The 23126-nt window shown below is 36.1% G+C and overlaps 3 protein-coding genes across 3 annotated transcripts; all 3 read right to left on the bottom strand.

Annotated features, from left to right (window-relative positions):
- Nucleotides 1–487: 487 nt before the first annotated feature.
- Nucleotides 488–5981, bottom strand: LOC142526745 (uncharacterized). The gene is made up of 13 exons (XM_075631316.1): nucleotides 5387–5981; nucleotides 5112–5224; nucleotides 4950–5006; nucleotides 3888–3983; nucleotides 3738–3808; nucleotides 3311–3353; nucleotides 3129–3209; nucleotides 2989–3048; nucleotides 2698–2745; nucleotides 1912–2012; nucleotides 1775–1823; nucleotides 1578–1622; nucleotides 488–1221 (listed from the first exon to the last, which is right to left on the bottom strand). The coding sequence occupies exons 1-13, from the start codon at nucleotides 5730–5732 to the stop codon at nucleotides 733–735; spliced, it is 1599 nt and encodes a 532-aa protein (XP_075487431.1). The 5' UTR covers nucleotides 5733–5981; the 3' UTR covers nucleotides 488–732.
- Nucleotides 5982–10789: 4808 nt separating this feature from the next.
- Nucleotides 10790–13597, bottom strand: LOC142526127 (uncharacterized). The gene has a single exon (XM_075630388.1). It carries the CDS (start codon nucleotides 13595–13597, stop codon nucleotides 10790–10792), a length of 2808 nt encoding a protein of 935 aa, XP_075486503.1.
- A 1236-nt stretch (nucleotides 13598–14833) lies between these two features.
- On the bottom strand, nucleotides 14834–19387 carry LOC142526208 (uncharacterized). Its single transcript, XM_075630458.1, has 9 exons — nucleotides 19253–19387; nucleotides 18907–19050; nucleotides 18696–18810; nucleotides 17482–17577; nucleotides 16399–17388; nucleotides 16244–16307; nucleotides 15883–16022; nucleotides 15474–15785; nucleotides 14834–15364 (listed from the first exon to the last, which is right to left on the bottom strand). The coding sequence occupies exons 2-9, from the start codon at nucleotides 18951–18953 to the stop codon at nucleotides 15062–15064; spliced, it is 2067 nt and encodes a 688-aa protein (XP_075486573.1). The 5' UTR covers nucleotides 18954–19050; nucleotides 19253–19387; the 3' UTR covers nucleotides 14834–15061.
- Nucleotides 19388–23126: the final 3739 nt, after the last annotated feature.

Here is a 23126-nt window from a genome sequence, read left to right as displayed (position 1 = left end):
TTAGTTGATTTTTAGGTTCTTATACCGGTATACGTGGTGCTTAGATATATATTTTTTCAAATTTTGTTTCAGTTCAATTCATTCTATATATTATGCTCATTATAATTTATTATATAACATAAAATCAACGACTTGAATTTTAATTTGAGAAACAATTTTGAAATTAAGATATATAAGTTTTTAATTAATTTATTCGTCTAATATGACAAAAGACTAAACCACTATAAATAAAAACATGATTCAAATTATTTTTTAAAAAAATCAAACTTTAATTTTTATTAAATAATTAATATTTACGTGCATTGCACGTGCTTCTTGCTAGTATATTATATATGTATTAATTAATGTACGTATGAATGAAATGGTACACAGTATTAATGTACGTACGAACGAATGTATGCTTGCGAATATAGAAACAATTTCGTTCTTCAATTGTCGTGGGTGTTTCAAGTAAAAGGGAAAAATTGTCCCTGTTTTCTCACATTCGTTCAAACTATTTATTCATAAAATAAATAAAACTGTATTTCGTATCGCGGAGCTCAAGTACAATAGAACGTCACTTTCAAGTTTCGAATACGTATGGTATGTGATCTGTAATAAATCACATGAATCATCAAATCAAACGAGTGCATGTGGCCTGTAACAATACACACTACTGAGTCCAATATAATACGTTAGAACAAAACTTTCGCAATTTTTTACGCTGTGTTAGGACGCAACTTTTAAGGACTGCTATCGTAACTGACGGTGTTTCCAATTTTGTTTATTTGTTTGCGGGTTCGTCAAATAACTATTTTCTTCGCTCTTCTTCTTCTTTCTCGACCGCATCGTACAACCATTTTCTTCATATCTGTCTAGGATATCAGATCCTTTCACTTCCTTGGTAGAACTGTTATCCTTAGACGACTTGCTTTTCTTTCTGGAAGATTTCATGTCCTGCTGGCCAGGAATTCCTTTTCCAAGCGGAAGTGGTTCTTCATCTTCGTCATTTAGCCTCCAATTACAACAAATCTCCGGCTGATTGTCAAAGAGTTGTTCCCATCGCTCTCCAGCACCAGGAAATAGGGTATTGAAGGTTGCATTCTCAGTCAACCCTCCTTTTCGTTCCAATAGTACATCATCCGGTCGTATGATAGCACCAAGGATGCTTTTCTTGGGTCCAAGGCGTGATATGGTCTTATTCGTCAGAGTAGAGTATGCCATGGCAAAAGCAGATCTGACCTGTAGAGATTAGAGATCAACTATGATGATAAAAGTACTAAAGAAAAAAGAAACTAACCATGAACTAGGGGAGCAACGGTCTTAACAAATCATAAATCCAAGAAAGAAGCCTGACACCAGCTGGCGTGTTCAAAGATTATGATAAACATCGATCATCCGTGAATACTAAATTATGACAGGGTAACTTTTTCTCCCATTCAAAAGGGCAAGAGACTGTCTTTTCAAAAACTATCGCATCACGAGATGCTTCTGGCAATCATTTACCAGTGCACCATAATGCAAATAAGAAAGGAAGTTCATTTTTGAACCAAAATGAAGGTAGATGAGTGATCCTAAAATTTATTGCAAAACTTAACCTGATAAAAGTTGAAAGAGCTCTTCCCTACATCATTATCTGGAACCTGTTACAGAAAATTATGTGGATAAGTCACAAAATGAAGTATCATCTTATTCTTCTTCCGGGAGAAAGTCTAGCCCTCAATTTTCCTCTCAGTTCAGGGTTTGAAAGACTTTTCAAAAGGAAGATGATTCGGACTCAAATTCATTAGATAACCTGCGGGTCTTCAATTGAGATAAGGGAAGACCGGCCTTCAACTGAAAATCTGAATAGAAGGCAATAATATCAGAAATCATAAATAAATAATTAAGTTGAATTACACCACAACCTAATATAATGCAAAAATTTCTAACCCTCTATTACTTTTTGGGAAGAAGGTAGTTCTCCCGCCATTGCAAGAAACACCAACATCAACTGTATTCAATTTGCGGCCATACATGTCAAAAAAGTTCACCTGTATTCCACCAAAAACCAGAAAGCCCGTGAAATTTTGTACACGACACCATAAGCTCATGCGCGTACAACATCCTTGGTTTAGAGACTAAATGAAGCATTCTGCCATAACACTACTAAAAAACATGGAATACTAAAAACTTCAAATTTAATCAATGCTTTAAGCTCATCAAAATTACAAGAATAGGGAACCACATCATAAAACACTAAAATTTGCATAGATATCTTTTACTTGCTCGAACAAAATTAAGATATTTATGACTTCCGATGCGAAAACAAATCAACGGAAGGATGCTCCCATGTTCTTCAGCAGTTTATCTCAACATATTTGCATTCCATGCAGTAACTTCTAAAAAATTGAAGACAAATTGGCAAACTAATGAAAAAGAAATTGAATGGATTACTTGACAAATAGCAGTGTCTGGTGAACTCAACGATAGCGGCATGAATGATGTCAAAAGTAAAATATATTACAAGTTTATTGCTCTAGTGAAGTGAACATTATCGATGCATTATTCTACAACTTAAATCATCCAATATGGTTGATGCATCATCTGTACAATTAAGGATAAACTAAGCGATTGATAACAGCAAAGAATTTGGTACCCCTGAGAATATGCCACTTACAGAGAAATGCTTCTCAATAATTAAATAAATGGGAAGTTTTTAGCAAATAATCATAATACCAGCAAAACTCCCAGATTATCATCGAGGAAAGCTTGATCATGCCGGTTCTGGTAGAAAAAAAAACTATCTTAGAAAAAAAATATCCAACAAATAGGAATTCCATCAAAAAGTAGAGAGAATTTACATATTATGTTTTTATATTTAAAATATGAACTGCTTTCTACAATAATTTCTAGCAAAACAGCATAAAAATATTTCAACATTGGGGATTTTTAAAAGGAGTGTGAAACATCTGACGGGAAAAAACACCATTGACCTTAAAGCGAACAGAGGCAAAACAATGTAATTACCCGCAACATTGCTATAAGCATGGAAAGGAGTGCGTATGAACCAATTCCACCAGTGTACACCTAGAGAAAGAATGACAAGTTGATGGAAATGTAAGAATTATATGCGGGCCAACAAGAATAAAACATAATGAATTTTTCACCTCATTTAACTCTCTTTGCTGCAGGAAGACTTTTAATATAAGGCACAGTGGTCGTAGTGGTGGCCATTTAGATACAGCATTCTGAATAATAAGAAACATACAAATAATATCATTAAGACTGACCAAAAAAACTAAAATAAATCCAAAAGCAAAAATTATTAAATAAATCAGCAGCAAAAAACCTTTATAAACTCAGCAGCTTGTGGTCCAGTATGTGCATCAAAACTGTTACCAAGAGATACAACATCAAAGCCACTCAAGGAAACAAGATCATAACAAAGAAGTTTCAAGAAGCGGTGTTCTGCCAAGTACAGTAAATGTGCTTTGGTGTCACACAATAAAGTCACGAGTACGTGAACGCACCACAGAAAGTACACCAATTAGGAAACCGATGACACATTCAGGACCCAACAATTCTTTCTCACTTGCAAAAATATTATAGTTTCTTCACAGCCATCTAAGATTTCTTTTTAAGTACACTAAAATAGTAGTCAAATCTTGTATGATGTATCAAATGTCGTTCCACTTTTTCCTCCAAGGCAGCCAACATACAATAATTTCTCATAACCATTTAATAGTCCTATCAAGTGTAATTAAACAGTGCCTAACCTTATATCAAATGCTATACCACTTTTCTTCTCCACGAATTTAATAATTGGTACTCGAGCCTTTGCAATAACCTGATATAGGTAGACATTGAAAATTTTGAATAAGTGGTGAAGAACTAACCAATGGTGAAATTCAAACCACAAATGATACCTGTATCTTCTTAGCAATCCCTCCTTGAGATAGAGCCCTGGAAAGAGCATGCAAACCAGTCTGGGGACTACTTACATTTGAACCCAAGATAACAACCTGCAGAAGTACCACACTGCAAAGTCAAATTGCTTACATTTTATATTAATTCGCATACTCCAAAGGTCATCCACAAAAATTTAGCTCATCACAAGATATCCTGCTACCATAGAATCGGAAAGAAAATCCATCATATAAACGTGAATTACCGTAACATCTATCCCACCAGAATCCATTTAGAGTTCACCCATGGCCTTAATCAATTCGATAAGAATCAAACCATGAAGACATAATTTTAGGATTGGCAAAATCAAAGTTTTAGAAGTTATTATATTACAACCAGGAAATTCACTCACTAAGGACGAAAAGTCCTGGTTTGTTTTTCTTAAATAAGAACACATCATAAGATCTGATGCATTGCGGCGTGTATATTTATTTCTCTGTTTTCAAATATCAATATGTTGAAGGGCAATCTAGCATCTATGTAACCTAGCTTCAGAAACCAGTCCAAGATGTATATATTTAAAATTTGGGAGAAACACAAACCCTCCTGATGAAATGAAAAAATTTAGATACATGATAGTGGAAAGAAATACAAGGTAACAGCCAAAAAGCTAATAATATCATTAATGCCCTTGCTCACATTCTGACATCTCTATCAGTAATAAAGTTATTATGAACTTCTCAGGGTTATTGCTGATCCATCCATATCCATAACAATAAAAATTTTGTCTTTTGATTGTAGTCAGCCACAATGTCCCTGGTGTCCTTTGGCGAGAAAATGCTAATACTTAATAACACATATCCAAATTCATGATTTAACAATAATAATGGAATTCAATGGTCCACATTTAATAACACCTGGTAAAACTACATCTCATAATTAATTACTTTGGCAAGTTATATCATATTTGCAGACAATTATACCTCCTAGCTTGCAAGTTGAACAGTAATATTTGTCAAAAGATCATAAATAATTGCTAAAAACAAATCATTCAATTGACTAATACACAGTTTCAAGCTCACATCAATATCACTAGATGGAAGACAAAGCCCCGTCTTAAATGATCCAAAAACTTCAGCCTGCAAGATGCACCTCACACATATAAACATTTCTCCACAGCTAACAAAAAAAAAAAACATTTCTCCACAGCCCAAAATACATATACGCACAAAAATCTAACATACCTTAGCATCAGGCCAGATATAATTTATAACATCAAAAACAGATTCTACTGCAACATTTCGGTGCCCTTGTTCCTCAGGTGTTGGAGAGAGAAAATTACAAAAATCGAGTATCTCTGCACGTATCCAATCTCATAATTAGAAGTCAAGTTCATTAGATTAAGCCAAGTATCGACACAAGCTGAGAAAAGGAAAATTCTGCAGTCAAACTTTTTTTCCAAGGGTCCGCATTCTTAAACTGCATAGTTTAAAGTAGCAAAAGAGGAGCAAACGCAAACCTCGGTGGAGACGAAGCATTGGGCTTTTGAAGTGAAATTTGGAGTTAAACCAGTTGCCTTCGAGAGTCCTATGCGACGCCGAAGTGGAAGCTTCGGCAGGCGTCTGAGGAAGAGGGGAGGTTAAAACTAAATTCTCTTTAGATTCCTCCAATTCATTAACCTTGAGAGAGAAGTAATCCACCGTGGGGGATTCTGGAGATTCACGTTGGGAAGAGTGAAGAGAAATCAGGTTGCGGAAGACGACGTAGGATTTGCAATCTTCGGAGGAAAATTCCGTAGGATTAGACGCCGTTGATGTGGCGGCAAGAGGACTTAGGGTTTCATAGAGGATGCTCTGCCCTTCCATTGCAGTTGCCGGTTGCCGGCGTGGAAACCGACAGGACAAGGGTTTTTTCCTTAATTCAGGTTGTTCCCTTGTATTTCTTTTTCTGGGCTAAATAAAGGCTACGTTTTCCCTGGGCTTTGGGAATTCACGAACTTCGATCAAATTTCAACTACAGAAACGGTGAGGGAGGAATTTGAGTGAATGACGGACGATTTTGGTAGGGTTTTGCGAGAGGTATGATAAATTATTTTGGATTGGACCGCTATACAAAAGTATTTGGGCCTCTAGAAATCAAGTTGGTGTTAGAGACACCTTTATTTTTAGCTTATATTAAAAACATCAGTTACTATCTAAAAATGGAGGCAGAATCGAAGATCAGTAGATGCGATCTACTTCAATGTACAAGACTTCACTGAGTTTAATTTCATCGTCAGAGCTTGTCGTGTATTTATTTGGAACCAGAGTTCGCTCGAAATTAAACATGTTAGGAGACAAGCAAGTAGAGCAGTCAACAACTTGTTTATGATGGCTCTTCAAAATGCTTGTTTCGATATTTTTAACATAATTTCTATAATATTTCCCCAGTTGAAGAGTAATAACTTTCATGGAGTATTGAGTTTTAAAATATACTAATAAAAATTATTTAATAACTGAGTCACGAATTAACGATAAAATTGAATGATAGTCTTTTCAAACTTTCTCTCTAATTTTTCAAACGTTGACACCGTGTTATCATTCCTTACAAATGTTCTAAATGCGAAGTTGAAAGCCTACCGAAAATATGAATAAAAAATCCTACAATTAAGCAATCAATATTGGTACACTTAAACAAGCCATGAGGGAAATTTTTTGTGAATAAAAAAGGGAAGCCATGTTAAAAACTCTATTTGATAATTTCTAGCGGAGTACGCGCACAGTAAACTTCTCTCATTCATTAACAAAACATACTCTCTACTCTGGGCTGGACCTGCTACGAGGCTAAGCAAGTCATTGTCTAAGGGCCCAAACCAGTAAAGGGCTCAATATTTTATATGTATATGTTGATTGATGGCCCAATAAAAAATAAAGCCCAATAAGAAGATAACTAAATCATACGCTGCTTCTGGTCACCTCTCGCGTCTTCTCCCTCACGCCTAAGCCTCTCTCCGGCTACTCTGGCCTCTTTCTCTCACTTATCTTCCCTCTTCCATGTTATTCTCATTATTTTCCTTTCTCATTAAATAAAGGTTTGAGTGTTTTCTTGTTTTAATTGGTATGATTTTTTTAATTTGGATGACTTTTGAGCAATTTTCATTATTTTGTATATGTTGATTAAGAATGAATGATTTTATTTTTTAATTTGGATGAATTTTGAGCAATTTTCATTATTTTGTATATATGATGATTAAGAATGAATGATTTTGTTTTAGATTTTTTAAAATTTTATGGCTAACGACTTGATATATGTTAAAGTCTCGTCAACAATGCAGACATTTATATTATATTTTTATAATCCGTAACGATATCATATTTGTATTATAAAAAAATTTATAGTTATGACAAAAAAAATTCGAAAATATCTTTTTAGAGTTAAAAAGGAAAAATGAACAAGGGACCACATTAATTCAAAGTCAAGCCTAGATATTGATAAATATTTTAACAGAAATAGCATAACATGAAGTGAGGAATTAGTGGATAATATGATATATGTTAGATGAGATTTTTAATGAGGTGAGGCCCACGCTGAATTAAAAATTCAGAAAATCATATTCCACATCGGAAAACTTATAAAACTGAATTAATGAATTAGTTATAAATAGAGCTCAATTTCTTCAGTTATTGTATCACAAAATAAAAAGCTTTTTAGCTTTGATAAAAAGAGAGTGCATAGGAAAAAAATGTATTTTTTTCTTGAGTGCGGGAATTCTCTTGTGTGAGTTAGAGAAATTATTTTCTCGGTATACTCGGGATTTTGGGAGTGAGAAATATTGAGTGTATTGGTGTATACACTTGTTGTAATATTTCTTTCAGTTATAAAAGTTGCAGTGCTCCGTGGACGTAGCATATATTGGTTGAACCACGTAAATCTTTGTGTTCTTGTTGGTTATTTTATTCCGCATTTTTGGGTACTATATTATCATCTTGCTCGGCATCGCTTCGGTGTAATTTCTCAACAACTGGTATCAGAGCCTTGTTGTGAAAATTCTTAAAAATTCTAAGTATGCTCTGTGGTTGCAGCTCTGTCTGATCTTCCACATCAGAAAAGATTTTTTAGATTTTTTTTGTTAAGGCTAGAGAAGTGATGGCCGGAGATGATGGATCGGGACCGGGAATCAGCAAGTTCGACGAAATAGATTTTTCGTTCTGGCGGTTACAGATTAGAGATTATCTGTATAGCAAGAAGTTGCATCAACCTCTATCAGGAAAGAAGCCGGAAAAGATGGAGGATGATGACTGGAAGCTTCTTGACCGACAAGTGTTAGGTGTAATACGATTGACCCTAACGAAGAACGTGGCACATAACGTGGCGGAGGCAAAAACAACGGAGGAGATGATGTCCATTTTGTCGGACATGTACGAAAAGCAATCGGCAAATAATAAAGTTCATCTCATGAAGAAGTTATTTAACTTGAAGATGAGAGAAGATGCATCGGTGGCTAAACACATCAATGAATTCAACACGATTGTCTCACAGCTAACATCGGTTGAAATTAAATTTGATGATGAGATTCGGGCACTCATTCTTTTGGCGTCTTTACCAGACAATTGGGAACCTATGCGAGCAGCGGTTAGCAACTCTGTTGGAAAAAGAAAGCTACAATTCAATGATGTTAGAGATCAAATTCTTGCTGAAGAAGTTCGCAGGATGGATTCGGTTGAAGGAACATCATCGAGATCTGCTCTAAATCTCGAGAACAGAGGAAGGGGTAGGAGTGACGAAAAGAGTTTTAACCAATGACATGGTAGGTCCAAGTCAAGAAATGGAAAAGACAAAAGCAACTTTGAAAAGAATGTGAAGTGCTGGAACTGTGGTGAGACTGGTCACATGAAAAAGAATTGCAAATCAACAAAGAACGACGTTAATGTTGTTACTGAGGAGGTACATGATGCTCTATTACTATCCATGGAAAGCCCGATTGATTCTTGGGTTATGGACTCGGGAGCTTCGTTTCATACCACTGGTAATCGTGATGTATTCGATAATTACATTGCGGGAGATTACGGAAAAGTTTTCCTGGCTGATGGAAAACCTTTGGAAATAATTGGTATGAGTGATATCCGGATGAAGATGACAAGTAGATCTGTCTGAAAAATCAACAAAGTAAGACATGTACCAAAGTTGACACACAATCTGATTTCAGTGGGACAGCTTGACAACGAAGGTCATAAGGTGACCTTTGGTAATGGTTCCTGGAAAGTGAAAAAGGGAGCCATGATTGTTGCTCGAGGAAAGAAAACTGGAACACTTTATATGACTACCAGTTTGAGAAATAAATTAGCGGCTGTGGATGCTGGAGCTAATTCAAGTCTATGGCATAGTAGGCTTGGGGATACGAGTGAGAAGGGAATGAAAATGCTTGTTTCAAACGAAAAGCTACCGGAATTAAAGATCGTTGAACACAAGCTGTGTGAAGCTGTATTTTTTGGAAAGCGGAAAAAGGTGAGCTTTTCAAAAGAGGTTAGAGAACCGAAATCGGCGGATTTGGAGCTGGTACATACTGATGTATGTGGACCATCTCCTGTGACATCCCTCCGAGATCACTCAAGATATTATGGCACTACTGTTGACGATTCGAGCAGGAAATTTTTGGTTTATTTTGTGAAAAATAAATCGGATGTTATGAGACCTTGAAACAGTGGGAGTTAGCCATGGTAAAAGAAGATTTACAGCTGGAACAGTTAGATGTAAAGACGACGTTTCTTCATGGTGAGCTAGATGAAGAAATAAATCAATCACAGGGATTTGAAGTACGAGGGAAAGAGAAAATGGTGTGCAAACTTCTGAAGAGCTTGTATGGTCTCAAACAAGCTCCAAGACAGTGGTACAAAAGTGTGATGGTGTAATGAATAATGATGGTTTTCGGAGGTATCAGGCTGATCATTATTGTTATGTGAAGCTCGATGGTTATTATATCATACTACTGATATATATAGATGATATGTTGATAGCAGGAGTTTGTCTGGAGGAGATTGATAAACTCGAGAAAGAGTTATCAAAAAAATTTGCTTTGAAGGATTTGGGTGCTGCAAAACAAATCATTAGAATGAGGATCCTTAGAGATCGGGTGAATGGAGTCTTGAAGCTTGATAAGATTCCTGGAAGCAAGAATCCAGCTGATATGCTCACGAAGGCTGTTATCATTGAAAAACTGAAGTTGTGTTTGACTTCAGTTGGTCTCCTGGACTAACAAAGGAGGTATGAGCTGTTGCACTGATGTTGTGAAGACATGATTGAAATCAAGTCTTCAAGTTCGAGAATTGTTACGTGAGATTTTTAATGAGGTGGGGCCCACGCTGAATTAAAAATTCAGAAAATCATATCCCACATCGGAAAACTTATAAAACTGAATGAACGAATTATTTATAAATAGAGCTCAATTCCTTTAGTTATTGTATCCCAAAATCAAAAGCTTTTCAGCTTTGATAAAAAGAGAGTGCATAGAAAAAAAGAGTGTATTTTTTTTGAGTGCGGGAATTCTCTTGTGTGAGTTAGAGAAATTATTTTTTCGGTATACTCGGGGTTTGGGAGTGAGAAATATTGAGTGTATATACTTGTTGTAATATTTCTTCCAGTTATAAAAGTTGCAGTGCTCCGTGGACGTAGCCTATATTGGGTGAACCACGTAAATCTTTGTGTTCTTGTTGGTTATTTTATTTCGCATTTTTGGGTACTATATTATCATCTTGCTCGGCATCGCTTCGGTGTAATTTCTCAACGATATATTTATACATTATTTGGTGTATTTATTATTTACAAATCCGTTAAAACAGGTACCGCTATGCTGCTGCTCAGCGTATTTAACGATTCCGATAGACCTCAAGACACTGGAAAAGTATATAGTAAATGTATCATCTATATTTCTGAATGCAAGTACAATTCATAGCTCATCGTTAACCACGGGAACTTTTTCATACAGCTCTAACTCCCTGAATCTCCTCGGGAGAATCCAACGTCCGCCACGTCGTTGCTGCAGAAACACGATCACAACCAGTGCAATCACTCCACAAGGGATTATCACGTCCCAAGCGGTAGAGTAAAAATCCGCGGCGGGATTCGCATAATAGTATGTTCCGTTAACAATGGTTCGTGGAAAATTGTGAGCCCGGTATTGATCATAAGCATGAGGAACCAACCGAACAGCACTGATGCCGATGTAGAATGGATTAGACAAAGCTTTTGCAGATGAACCAGAGAAAGTATTGAGCGATATTTGTGGGATAAGAAACCCATCAAGAATCAAACCAGCATAAGATCTCAAGTACCCCCAAAGAGAATAATACATTTGATGATATTCGACAAAAGAATTCATTTCTTGATTCTTGCTCTTTATCCAGTTCAGCAGCAGAGTAAGTAATCCGCCAAAAATATACATCGACATTGAAACAAAAGCCGCCTTTTTCTCTGCACCCCACAAGCCCTTTTCATTTCCTTCACTTGTTTTTGCGGTCCAAACCAGCTGGAGCAGGCGTATCTGCAACAAAAATGCCACCATCATTACTACTCTCATGGTTACTTCATTAGCTTCAAGCCATCCTTTGCTGCTAAACATGAATGGTTGCTTGTTATAGTTTTGCAAGAAAAGGGCTTCGAAGTTCAGGACAAGCGGGATCATGTATCCTAGAGAAAGTATCAGAAGCATGACAAGCGAAATGCTGGAGACAACCTCAGGATTTCTTCTCACGTGGAAAAGTTGTAACCCAACGAAGATGCACATGAACGTGTTGGATATCAAGATCATGGTGATCTCCAAGTCCATTCTCCATATCGAGCGTTCAGCCACACTGCTGTAAAATGCAGCAGATGACATTGTCATATCCTCGAAATAAAGAGGATCTGTTCTTGTTCGTGTGCTTCTGACGCTTCCACTGATAACACCACCACTTTTATCGTTGATTGGAGCAAACTGGAAGTTCACAACAATCTCACAGTCTGTGGAGTCATCAGATTTTTTGACATTAGATTGCAACTTTCTGCAGCCTACCATACAGAGACATCCTCTTTCTGAATCATACACTCCTTCGGCAGTGATCTGCATTCGACTTTGACTTCGTGGCTTATTATTATCTGAATGAAAAGGGGTGATGGATACTATGAAGCTCATATTCAAGGGACCGGATCTACTTTTCTGGGTTTCAGAAATTGGTTCGCGTACAGCACCCGCGACTGGCGCTGACTCTGGTGCCAGTACAATCCCCTTGTCTCCTTGGTACAACTCATTTCCAATGGCTAGAGGAGCTGCAATGCCCCAACCAAATTCTTTCCCGTTCGAATTCTTGACTGACATGTCGAACCTCATGTTGTTAGACGGCCCATCTGGATATATATTCCCCTTCTTTTCAACCTTCTCCACTCGGCATAACTCTTTTACCTTATTCAATTCAGTGTATTCGTATTTTAGTCCTGGAAATGCCTCAGGAAGATCCCCACCAACGAGACTAAGATTTATGTTTCTGAAATATCCTGAGTCGTCCACACTTTTGTTTGTCCAAATTTTTCCGACAAGTTTGGCATTATTTCTGATGGTAAGGATTGAAGGGTATCTGAAACTCAACCTTAATGAACAATCTCCTATACCATTCCCAAAATGGTTAACTGGATCCAAGATTCGACAAGCAACAATCAACAGCTGGTTTTTATTATCATCCCAGGAGCCCTCACCGATCAACGTGGCATTAAGATCAAATTTTTCATAAAATGCAGGATAGCTAACATTATGAAATGTTACCACGTACCGAATCATCCGTTCTTCTGTCGAACACTGGATTGGATATAAGGACACCACTCCAGGCAACAATCCATCAACCACACCAAGTGGAGAACAAGTTCGAGGCTTTTTGCACTCTCTTCCATGCTCCAACTCGAAAAAAATATATCCCCCTACTCCTAGTAACACAGAGCAAAACCTGCTCGAATCCAAATGGAGAGACTGGTCTTTTGGACCGTCAAAACCACCCGAATACCCTCTTCCTAGTTCTTTCGAAACCAAAGAGTAAATATAGTCGGGAACAGAAGGAAAAGCAAACATTGAAATCGGCTCGAAATACCCGGAGTCCTTGACGGAACTTGTGCTTTCCAAAGTTCCACTAATCACGCCAGTAAACATACTTGGAGTCAAAGAATTGTAACTCATCTTCAAAACAGCATCAAGATTGATAACCTTACCTTCGTTAGACTTCCAAGAAGCTGACCCGACCATACAAAGCTTCCTTGAAGATTCTGACCAGAACCCATTCAACAAAAACGTTATCATGTTTGATCTATGTTGTCTCCTCCTGTGGTAATATGATCCATCATAACTGAAATTGCTTATATCCCGATCGTAATACCGGTACCAGGACCGGATAACCAGGTGACCCCGAACCATATAAACATTCTTGGCGATGGTCTCATATGAATCTGACGTGAGTTTGATGCTAATAAGCGATTTTCCCACATAGTCATATGTTTGGTTCGACGCTTTCTCACCAATAAGTCTTTCTCCACCGGTGTAGTAGGCTGTGTGAAAATAAGGTACAAGCATTCGGTACGTTGGGTGAGTGCGGCTAGATTCAGGGACTATAGAAGAACAGTGATCAGTGTATGAAGGAGAAGAGAGAACAGACGATATGAAGAGATTAGAAATAAGAAAAAAGCTCAAGGACTTGTAAAACCACGACGAGAAAGGCATATTGCGAGAGAAATTCATGGCGCATAAAACCAGAAAGCCAGAGAAGAAAGATGATGTATTATATATTCATGTAATGGTATAAAGTATTTGACTGACTTCCTACTGCCCTTGATCATTATTGGTATGTGTATCAAAAGAAAAATACATCATATTCAAGATTAATGAATTTTACGTATAATATATTTTTGCTTGCACAATATTTCATATAAATATATAATAGGCTATAATAATGCATTGTCATAAATCAATGATTTTTTGACCAAGCCCCACTTACTAGAAAAAAGCTAGTCACCCGATTCATCTGACTTGTTCTACACCCAATGTCACGCTGCTACTTATTTTATTCATTTAAAAGAATTCTCAGGGATCAAAAGTAATTTGAACATGGAATTAATAGTTTGAAAACATAGAATCTCAAATATATTTTTTTGTCTATTTATTATTTGTGGAATAAGTCCAGGCGTGGGTCCTATTCCTAGTACCTATGTGGAAACCTCTGTCCCTCCACTCCGGTAATATTGAAAGGAGTATTCAATTGGTGGCCGGCGATGACTTGGGAATTATTCTACCAAAAGACAAATAATTCGCTATTAAGTACAAAGTTTCCATTTCAATCTCTCTCAACTATATTATTATTATTATTATTATTATTGTTATTATTATTATTGTTGTTGTTATTACAGTCTCTCAATCAGTCAAAACGGAGATCGGATCCACTTTTGAGTTAACCAGGTTAAAATTATATTAAAATCATATCCAGTCAATTTCTTTTGGGATCTGAGACCATTTGTCTGATTTGTTAGGATTCCCCCATCCAGTTGGAGAATTAGAAAGATACATGTTAACGATGAGCCCGAGAGCATCGCGGAAAATTAAATACTTGCTCATTGATGCCATCTAGGGAATGACTTATTTTATTGGAAAAATGTTAACTGGGTTCAATATCACCTTTTTTTTAATATTAATTAATGAGACTATCTAAAATAAGCCTCATTCATGAAGATATATATATTTGATATCGTATTATATTAACTAATAAAAAAATTTCGTAATTGGAATAAATTTTTCATAAATTGTATTAAGAAATAAAATTTACTGTTGACATGTGAAAATAAGACTTTTCAGGCATTAATTAAATATAATTATACTTGCATCCTCACATTGCTAACCGTGATGGAACCAACTTTCAACATCAACTCACCATGAAAACGTACGGAAAGTGGGGAAGAGGATGGATGTACTTCAATAGAACGCTTGAAGAATCCATATCGAGATTTAGATTCATTAGGAAAAAAAGTTCAGGTCACATTCAAATGTACAGATATTATTATTTTCTAAATAGGCATTGAGATGTCGCTAAAAACAACAATCTGTTCTTTCTAAGACGAGTCAATGCGCCAATCAGTCATAATTCATAACCAAAGGCGAGTAGCAAGTCTCATGAGCACAATCTTGAAGCCGCGTGTTTGCAAATTCTTTAGCCTAATGGTATAAGTTTAAGGGCCCAAGAGCAGCAGTTGCTGGTCCGGTAGCCTTTCGAGATAAAGAAAGGAACTCTTGACAATCTTTAGCTCCAATTTGTGAAAATGTATGTACCAGAGTAGGGATGAATCCAGCCAACCTGTTCTTGAAATGCTGTGAGCAGCTCTTGTCACCTTCATCGACATCTTGAACGCCTCCTTTAACAAGACAACCTACCTGAGCTCCTTCCAAGTATGCTTTACACGATACCATAATATCACGAGCATACTTGCAATAATGTCCTATTACAAAGTCCTCAAAATGCTACCAAAACAAATGAATGAATAAGCAATTTATCTATAGAATAAAGGAATTGGTTTGGCTTCAATTTGATGTCACAGACATAATGTGAAGAGTTAGGGATTCAACTTACCTTTGCCGGCCTTCTCATGCTGTACACCATCGTTTGGAGGGAGTAAATAAATGTACTCTCGTTATATTCCAATGATCGTTTTTCTCCGGCCGGGGAGCCACTCAGGTTTGCATATCCAGGCTCGTTAAAGTAGGGCTTGGCATTCAAAATCAGCCCTTGTATGGAGACCAAAACTTGTAACATGGTTGAAACACCAGGGATCCACTTCTCTTTGTGGTTACCACTCCATGTATTAAGAAGGCTAAGACATACTTTTCCACAATTATATAAATTAGGGTTGATTCGTAGACCGCCTGAATGATAATGAACAAGCTAGCAAAAATAGAAATGGTATGATTAGGCCTCAAATTTACCCAAACTTACAGACACCGAGCTGCACTCTTCAGAAGAAATTAAAAAAATAACATACAGGTGGAACATTAGGATAACTGCTCGGAAAGAAGACTTCAAAGAAAAAGAGACCATCATGGTACGGCGTTCCATCTGCTCCTACAATCACAGCCCGCAGAAGATCCATCCTGGCTTCGTAAACCCTTACAAATATAGTATCTGTGTTGGTGACAGCAGAAAAAATATAAGGTCAGGAATCATACTATTCTAAATATCAGAAAAATAAAATATTAGCTATGATAATATAGAGAGGCTATACATGCAGTTATGTTGTGATTCATAATTTGATGTCAATACCTCGTTAATTCATCAGTGTAAACAAATAAACACTGTGGCCAAAAAAGTTGCAAAGGGAGACATGGAGGACTTTCAAAACATACCGGGTAAATCTTTTTCCAGAATCTTCCATTCTTCCTGTATTCTCTTAGCCCAATTCTTTGGTGGCTGTTAACATTTAAAGACAATATCATAAAGGCACAAATATATTTTGAAGAGATCTGACAGCAGACAACCCCATTTTTGAAATAGCAGTTACCTCTTTGCCAGATGAAGCATTTTTGGAGTAGAAGTGATCCGAATAATCGTCAACGGTGTCGAATTTTTTAAAACTTTCAAATTTTTGCAAAACTTCATCGGTATTTCTTGGTTCCACTTTTGTGGCCTGTATTACCATGGGAGACTCACCATTTTGAATATTGGTGGAATCTTGTGGCCAAGTGACAAATTCTGTCAGAAACTCTGAAGGACCAATAGGAGGTCCTAACATATTAAGGCGTAAATCATGCCACTGAGGCATATAAGTTTCCATTCCTGGTGAACTCGTTGGCATTTTCAACTTCAGAGAACTACTTGGATAACTGCCAATGATAGGTGGATAACTCGCACCAGAAGATAACTGACCTAGTGGACCAGGATAGGAAACATAGGATGCACGAGTCTTCCTTTTACTCTTTCCAAAAGAATGCAAAGATTCCTTCCCGTGCTTAAGAGGCAATGAACTGATGGAGGATTGTGAACCCAGAAAGGATGTACTACTTGAAATGGATGATTTCTTTGGAACAACACCGGGCTCCAAGGATTTGTATGGTAGTTTCAACTTTTGAGATTGATTAGTTGATTCGCTCCGTGATGGTAAAGGCCATGATGATAGAGGTGAATTTAAGACAGGAGGAACAACAGCATCATCTGACTTTGATTGCAAACTTGAGTTAGTTGAAGTACCAGTAGTTGTCACCTTATTTTTATTTCTGGGAGAACTTGGTAACCAAGGAAATGGAGCCTCAATACCAGGTGGTATATCCATGTGATCAAAATGTGATTCTAACATGGTATATTCATCAAACAATATGTCATCGTAATAATTATCTAGCAAATCATCCTCTCCAAAGAAATTATTGGAGCTGGAATCATCAAAAATCATTGAATCATGCGATGGTGAAGCACCATTGGTTGATGATTGGATGTCGCTTGCCAATCCATCCATCGCTAAACCACCTACACCAATTGAAAAAGAGGACAAAGCCTCCTACACGCCAGATAAGAGAATAATTTATTACATTGCTTGAGCAAAAGCAAGCACCAAAAAACCAAATAGAAATTAGTGAGAATAGTGCAGTACCTTGCCCTTCCCGTGCACACCGACTTTGTGATCTATTATCATTACATCACCACAGTCTTCTTCTACATCTACATCAATTATCTCATGACAAACAACCTTCATGAAAATTGGTCACTTGAAAGTCAGGATGCATGCATATAGTATTACTTTCAGAAAATGAGTTATAGGGATGTCAAACACCAACCCTTCCCATCTCATACTCATTGTACATGGAGAGTGGTTTCAGATTCAAGTAATTGCAGGGCGTATAAAAAGGAAATGCCACGGGCCAAGGAATTAAGAACTTTTGTGAATCTAGGGAGCTCTAAGCTCATGCGGGAAAGAGAGACAACAGAACAAATCAAAGCTACGAAAACTAAACTGTGAGAACCAACACACTATAACTGAAATCCCATCGATACCATCAGTTAACTTGGCACTATCACATGTTGCAATCTTCGCAGATTACAGAAAAGCATTCATCAAGGAAAAGAGGTGACAACAGACATTTCTTGTACAATGCAGTCCTGAAAGGATCTCCACACAAACAAGGACAGATTTAAGTGGAATTTAACCCATGTCACGGCATTCTCACTTTCAATAGCAGCCAAGTCTCATTGATCCGATAAAAAAAGGCATTAGTCCCACGTCGGATGATGGTCAATCTGCAGCCTCTTCCGTTTCAAAAGTGCCACGTCTGAGAACAATCTATGAATTTGCTGGCAATAAAGCTATAATCGTGTGCATGGATCTATCATAACTAGGGAAGCCAGGCAAGTCAGATAAACGCCTAATAACAGCTAAGACTTTTTGCTTAAAACAAACCATATAACATATGTGAAAGAAGCCACCGAATCATGCTTCAGACCTTAAATTTCTAAGACAAGGTAATCATAACTCTGAAAAGGTATCGTGCAAGTATTACTAGATTCCAACATGGTATCTCATGAAATCGTCCTTTTCTTGTGCATACCCTTGAAATATGATGCCAAAAATTAAAATCCAAATACAAATCAGTCTCATTTCAATTATATGCTGGAAGGATCCCTTTAATCACAGTAGCCCACGCATGCAAACACCAGAAAATCATTACTTAATCAAAATTCAATCATTCCGAACAAACCCAACCCGAAACACCTAAAGAAATCTTAAAAGAACAATGGTACCTCAAACTCGAGGAGAATCGAAACAAGCCCACTTTGAATAAATGCAAAATAACAACTCTAATGGCTTACGTGTTTTTGTTCGGAAGACTTAGGTTCAAAAGCATGATTGGCGGGCGGCGGGATTTCCAACGCCTCCACATCCTTACACACAGACGACGAACTTCCCCCTGGAAACACTCGTTTTCTGCACCATCACTCAGACGACATCAGACAACACACTCACGCACAAGCTTAAAGAATCTCACCCACAAAAGAAACTGAAAAGGAAAAGAAAAATTACTTCGAATTCTGGTGGACATAGCGAGAAACCGGCGTAGGCGACTCCATTCGATCCACTCGAAAATGAAAAAATAAAAATAAAAATCAGGGTCGAATCCCACAATAGAGCGATTAATATCACTTCTCAGCGACGGCTCGTCTTCCCCTGAATTCCAGCGAAATGAACATGAAATCAATGAATAATTCAATTAGCTTCGAGGGTTCCGTTTGCTTCGAGGGCTCTGCTTATGTAAATCGACAAAAATGGATAATCCCGTATAATACAAATTCAAAATAATAAATAACCCAAAAAGGATCACACATAATTGTTCTAGAATTTCGAGAGAGAGGGGTAGAGTGTCGCTCACTTGTGCTTGGATTTTCGCCCAGTCAAGTACTACACTTCGGATCGTCGTATGTAGGTTGTAACGCCGATGCGATTTGACTATAAAGCCCTAGGAATTTCACTTTATTTAATGACTCTGCCATTCTGGTGGAAAATGCGTTTCAACGTGTTGAAGGGTTTTAACGCGGGACCCATTCCGCGTGTGTGCCACGTAATTAAAACTTATTAACATTTTGTGCCATAGAGAAAGGGGCAAATGTGTAAATGTCGCTAATCCAATAAAATATATGATCCGCTCCGGTCGGTGATGCATCGCCATTTTTCTATCGATTTATCATGTTCAATATATTTTTCAAAATCAATTCAAACATAGATGAAAAATAGATAAATATTTTCATTTTTAAAAAACAAATTTCCTCCGTAAATATCTCTTGCCTTCATTATAATTTTTTTAAAATAAATTTCAATATAAACTAACTTAAATTAACCTAAATATTTATCATATATAAATACAACACAAAATTTTTTATGAGAATCTCATTAAATAATTTCGTGAGATTAATCTTCAGTATGATCCAGATTTTAAAAAAAATATTATTTTTAATGTTAGATATGAGTCGAATCCACTCATATCACGGATATAAATTCATGAAATCATATCACAAAAAATCTATTTTAAATATTACTACATACAAAACGTTCCGATCGCTAGTTTGAAGTTTGAACAAAGTGGGAGAAAACCTGATAGAAAGTAATAATTATCTTTAAATATAATAATTCATTAATTAATTTTAATTTAACTAATAAAAAATAATTTAATATCCGGACTCAATAGATTTTGGGAAAAAATTTGTGTAAAAAAGTCTCACGGATCGTATTTTGTGATACGAGTCTCTTATTTGGATCATATATGAAAAAATATTACTTTTTATGCTAAAAATAATATTTTTTATTGTGAATATCGGTAGGGTTGACTTGTCTCACAGATAAAAATTCGTGAAACCGTATTACAAGAGAATATTTTAGGTTTTGGTTATGGGGTTTCAAATTTCGGCTTACAGAAGAACGCATAGATAAAAGAAAACAATCAAATATATCATTTAAATAAACTATGATATTTATATATTTAAATTACAATAGTGCACACCACCAAAAAGTTATACAATAACTTCAGTGTCCGTAAAACTGAGAAATTGCTCGATCATAAAACATATAAGGCCCGGAATTATATCATTTTAATCCGAGATTATTTAATTTACGAATTTTGGAATGATGAATTAGATTCCACGATTTTTGTAATTAATTAGGATTGAAATATAATTAAAAAGAGGCAAATAGTGAAGACTTCAGGGGCTAAAGTGCAATTATGGGACTTGAATATGACACTTGTCCTTGCCATGCAATGTATATGGTAAAATCTTCATTCCTCCGTCTGAATGTAGCCGAGGACCGAGAACAGCGCTGAAGAATCTTCAAGTTTCTTTAAAGCTTGGGAAAATTGATTTTGTACGATCCGTCTATCAGAATTTCAATCCGAGCACGGTTCTGTACTCCTCTTGTCAACAGCTACAACTGGACGTAAGTTTTATTGAGTTCTATTATCATTTGAAATTATGATATTGGAGGAATTATTATTTGATCATTATATGGTGTTCTTGATATGTTAGACATCGTAGAATCGAAGTCAGATCGAAGAACATATTGATTATGGAATTGTTATGATTTTCTGATTATATTAATTGGAAATTGAATAGATTTGGATTATTGACTGATTTTGGATTGTATCGGATATTGGTTACGATTTGTAATTGATATCTGTTGATATTGTATTGACGGGGATATCGGGATCGTGCCGTTATGCTGTTAATTTTGAATTAGATTCAGATTGATCGGATTTAGTATTGAATTGAGAATAAAATGTTGGTATTACTATTCTCGATATGTCATTTCAGATTGACAGAGACAGTCTTGAATTCAGAATTTCCAATTCTTCAGACCGAGACTACGAATGAAAGGTATAAGTCGATGTTAACCGGGAGATTAACTTGAGTCAGATTGGACTCTAGTTTCCCTAAAACCACATACTTTATTTTATTGCAATTGTTTGACATTGATATGATTAATCTATTGATTTATAGAAAGTACAGAAGAGCCGATAGCTATTGAGCGAGAGTCATTGACAGAAGGGCCAGACAGTGATAGAGTGGTCATTGGCCCATTGCACATTGTCATAGGATAGCTTTGGCGGATATGTCAAGTCTGTGGCAGATATGCCAAGACACTGGATTATGGACTTATATCGATATTGCTTAGGGGCGGATCGACTCCTATCGCTGAGATTCGATATATGTGTTAATGTCCAGGAACCGGGATCCCTAGATTAGAGATGAGTCGAGTCGAAGATAACGAGTTAGAGAGTTTTATCTATATTCACTAATGTGTCATAAATTATGATTCATGTTCTTAATACATGGTTTATGCTTTTGTATATGATTTTATGCATCGCATATATACATTGCTGGGATTTTATTCTCACCGGAGTTATCCGACTATTGTCGTGTTTGTATGTGTGCATGACAACAGGTGGGACAGGATCAGGGTCGAGGAGATGATGAGAGATCGTGATTAGAGTGGAGACTACGGACTTTGACGTTGCTGTAGATAGGATTCAGCACTTGACATCTAGTTGTTGAACGTTAGTTTAAGTTCGATGTTTGTTGTACAAGACTTGTACTTTTATACTGATATGTATATTAGATTGAATTACATTACGTTCCGCAATTTAAAAAAAAATAAAAAAATTTAGACCAAGATTAAGTAATTGATCCATTTATCCCAATGACGATTAAGAAGATGATTAGCGTACGGGTCCCCACAAAAGAAAAACCCACTTTAAAAATATTTCAGTGTCCAAACAATTGACCAAACAAAAGTGCTATCTAAAAAGCCCACTCCACTGAAATGTTCATACCAAAAAGCTCATTTGATAAAATATAGTGTTTGCTTTCTATATTACTATAAACAAACTAAGCAGTCGTTAGATAGTTACTCGAATTTTGGTTCGATAAAAAGTTTTTTTGAGATCATTCGTTAAACTTATCGATTTAAGATTATTGCTTGCACAAGTAACTTAAAATGTACACTAATGTTTTATAAACAATACAAATTTAAGTTATATAAAAATGTTTTTAAAAATATATTCTCAGAGTATATTTTTAAAATAACAGCTGAGAGGTGTTTTTTTTTTTTTTGTTATTTTTACAATTTCTAAAATATTTTTAATTTTTAAAATATTTTTATAAAATAATTGTTCTAATATATATTTATTCTTAAAATAACTTTTTATAAAAACACTTATATAATACTTGTTCAAAAAGAGGCCAAATCTTACTTATATAGTAACGAAATGTATTCACTACTAATTAGGTCAAGACAGAAGCCGTCATATGCATCCGATATCGAATTATGATAATGGATTATGTGTGTACGTAGAGTTGTTCGATCCTATGATTAGATGTATCATATAGTTTAGGTTAAGATGCACATTCATGAAATGATCCAATATAGACGGATTAAATTCATAAAATGGGAGGTCGCATTATATACTGGGTCAGTATATCATGTATCGAAAGTGTTGCTTCTCCTGTTGCAATATCATTACAACAGCCAAATCATTGAATTTAAATTATAAAATTACACATAATACAATTTGTCATTTTATCTCAAGTTTTAATCAATCAAATCAAACAAATTATTATTTATTCAATCAAATCAAAAACCATTCAAACGATGCCTTAAAGAACACATATATTGAGGCGTTGTGAAGCCAATAAAATAAATATAGTTTTAAAGTCGCGAAGCAACCAAAAGATATATATAAAGAGTGTGGGCGAATT

This window comes from Primulina tabacum, chromosome 15 (genome assembly GCF_025594145.1).
Source record: "Primulina tabacum isolate GXHZ01 chromosome 15, ASM2559414v2, whole genome shotgun sequence".
Classification (NCBI taxonomy): Eukaryota; Viridiplantae; Streptophyta; class Magnoliopsida; order Lamiales; family Gesneriaceae; genus Primulina; species Primulina tabacum.
Note: the sequence above shows the minus strand (reverse complement) of the source record. Positions and strands in the feature narration are given on the sequence as shown.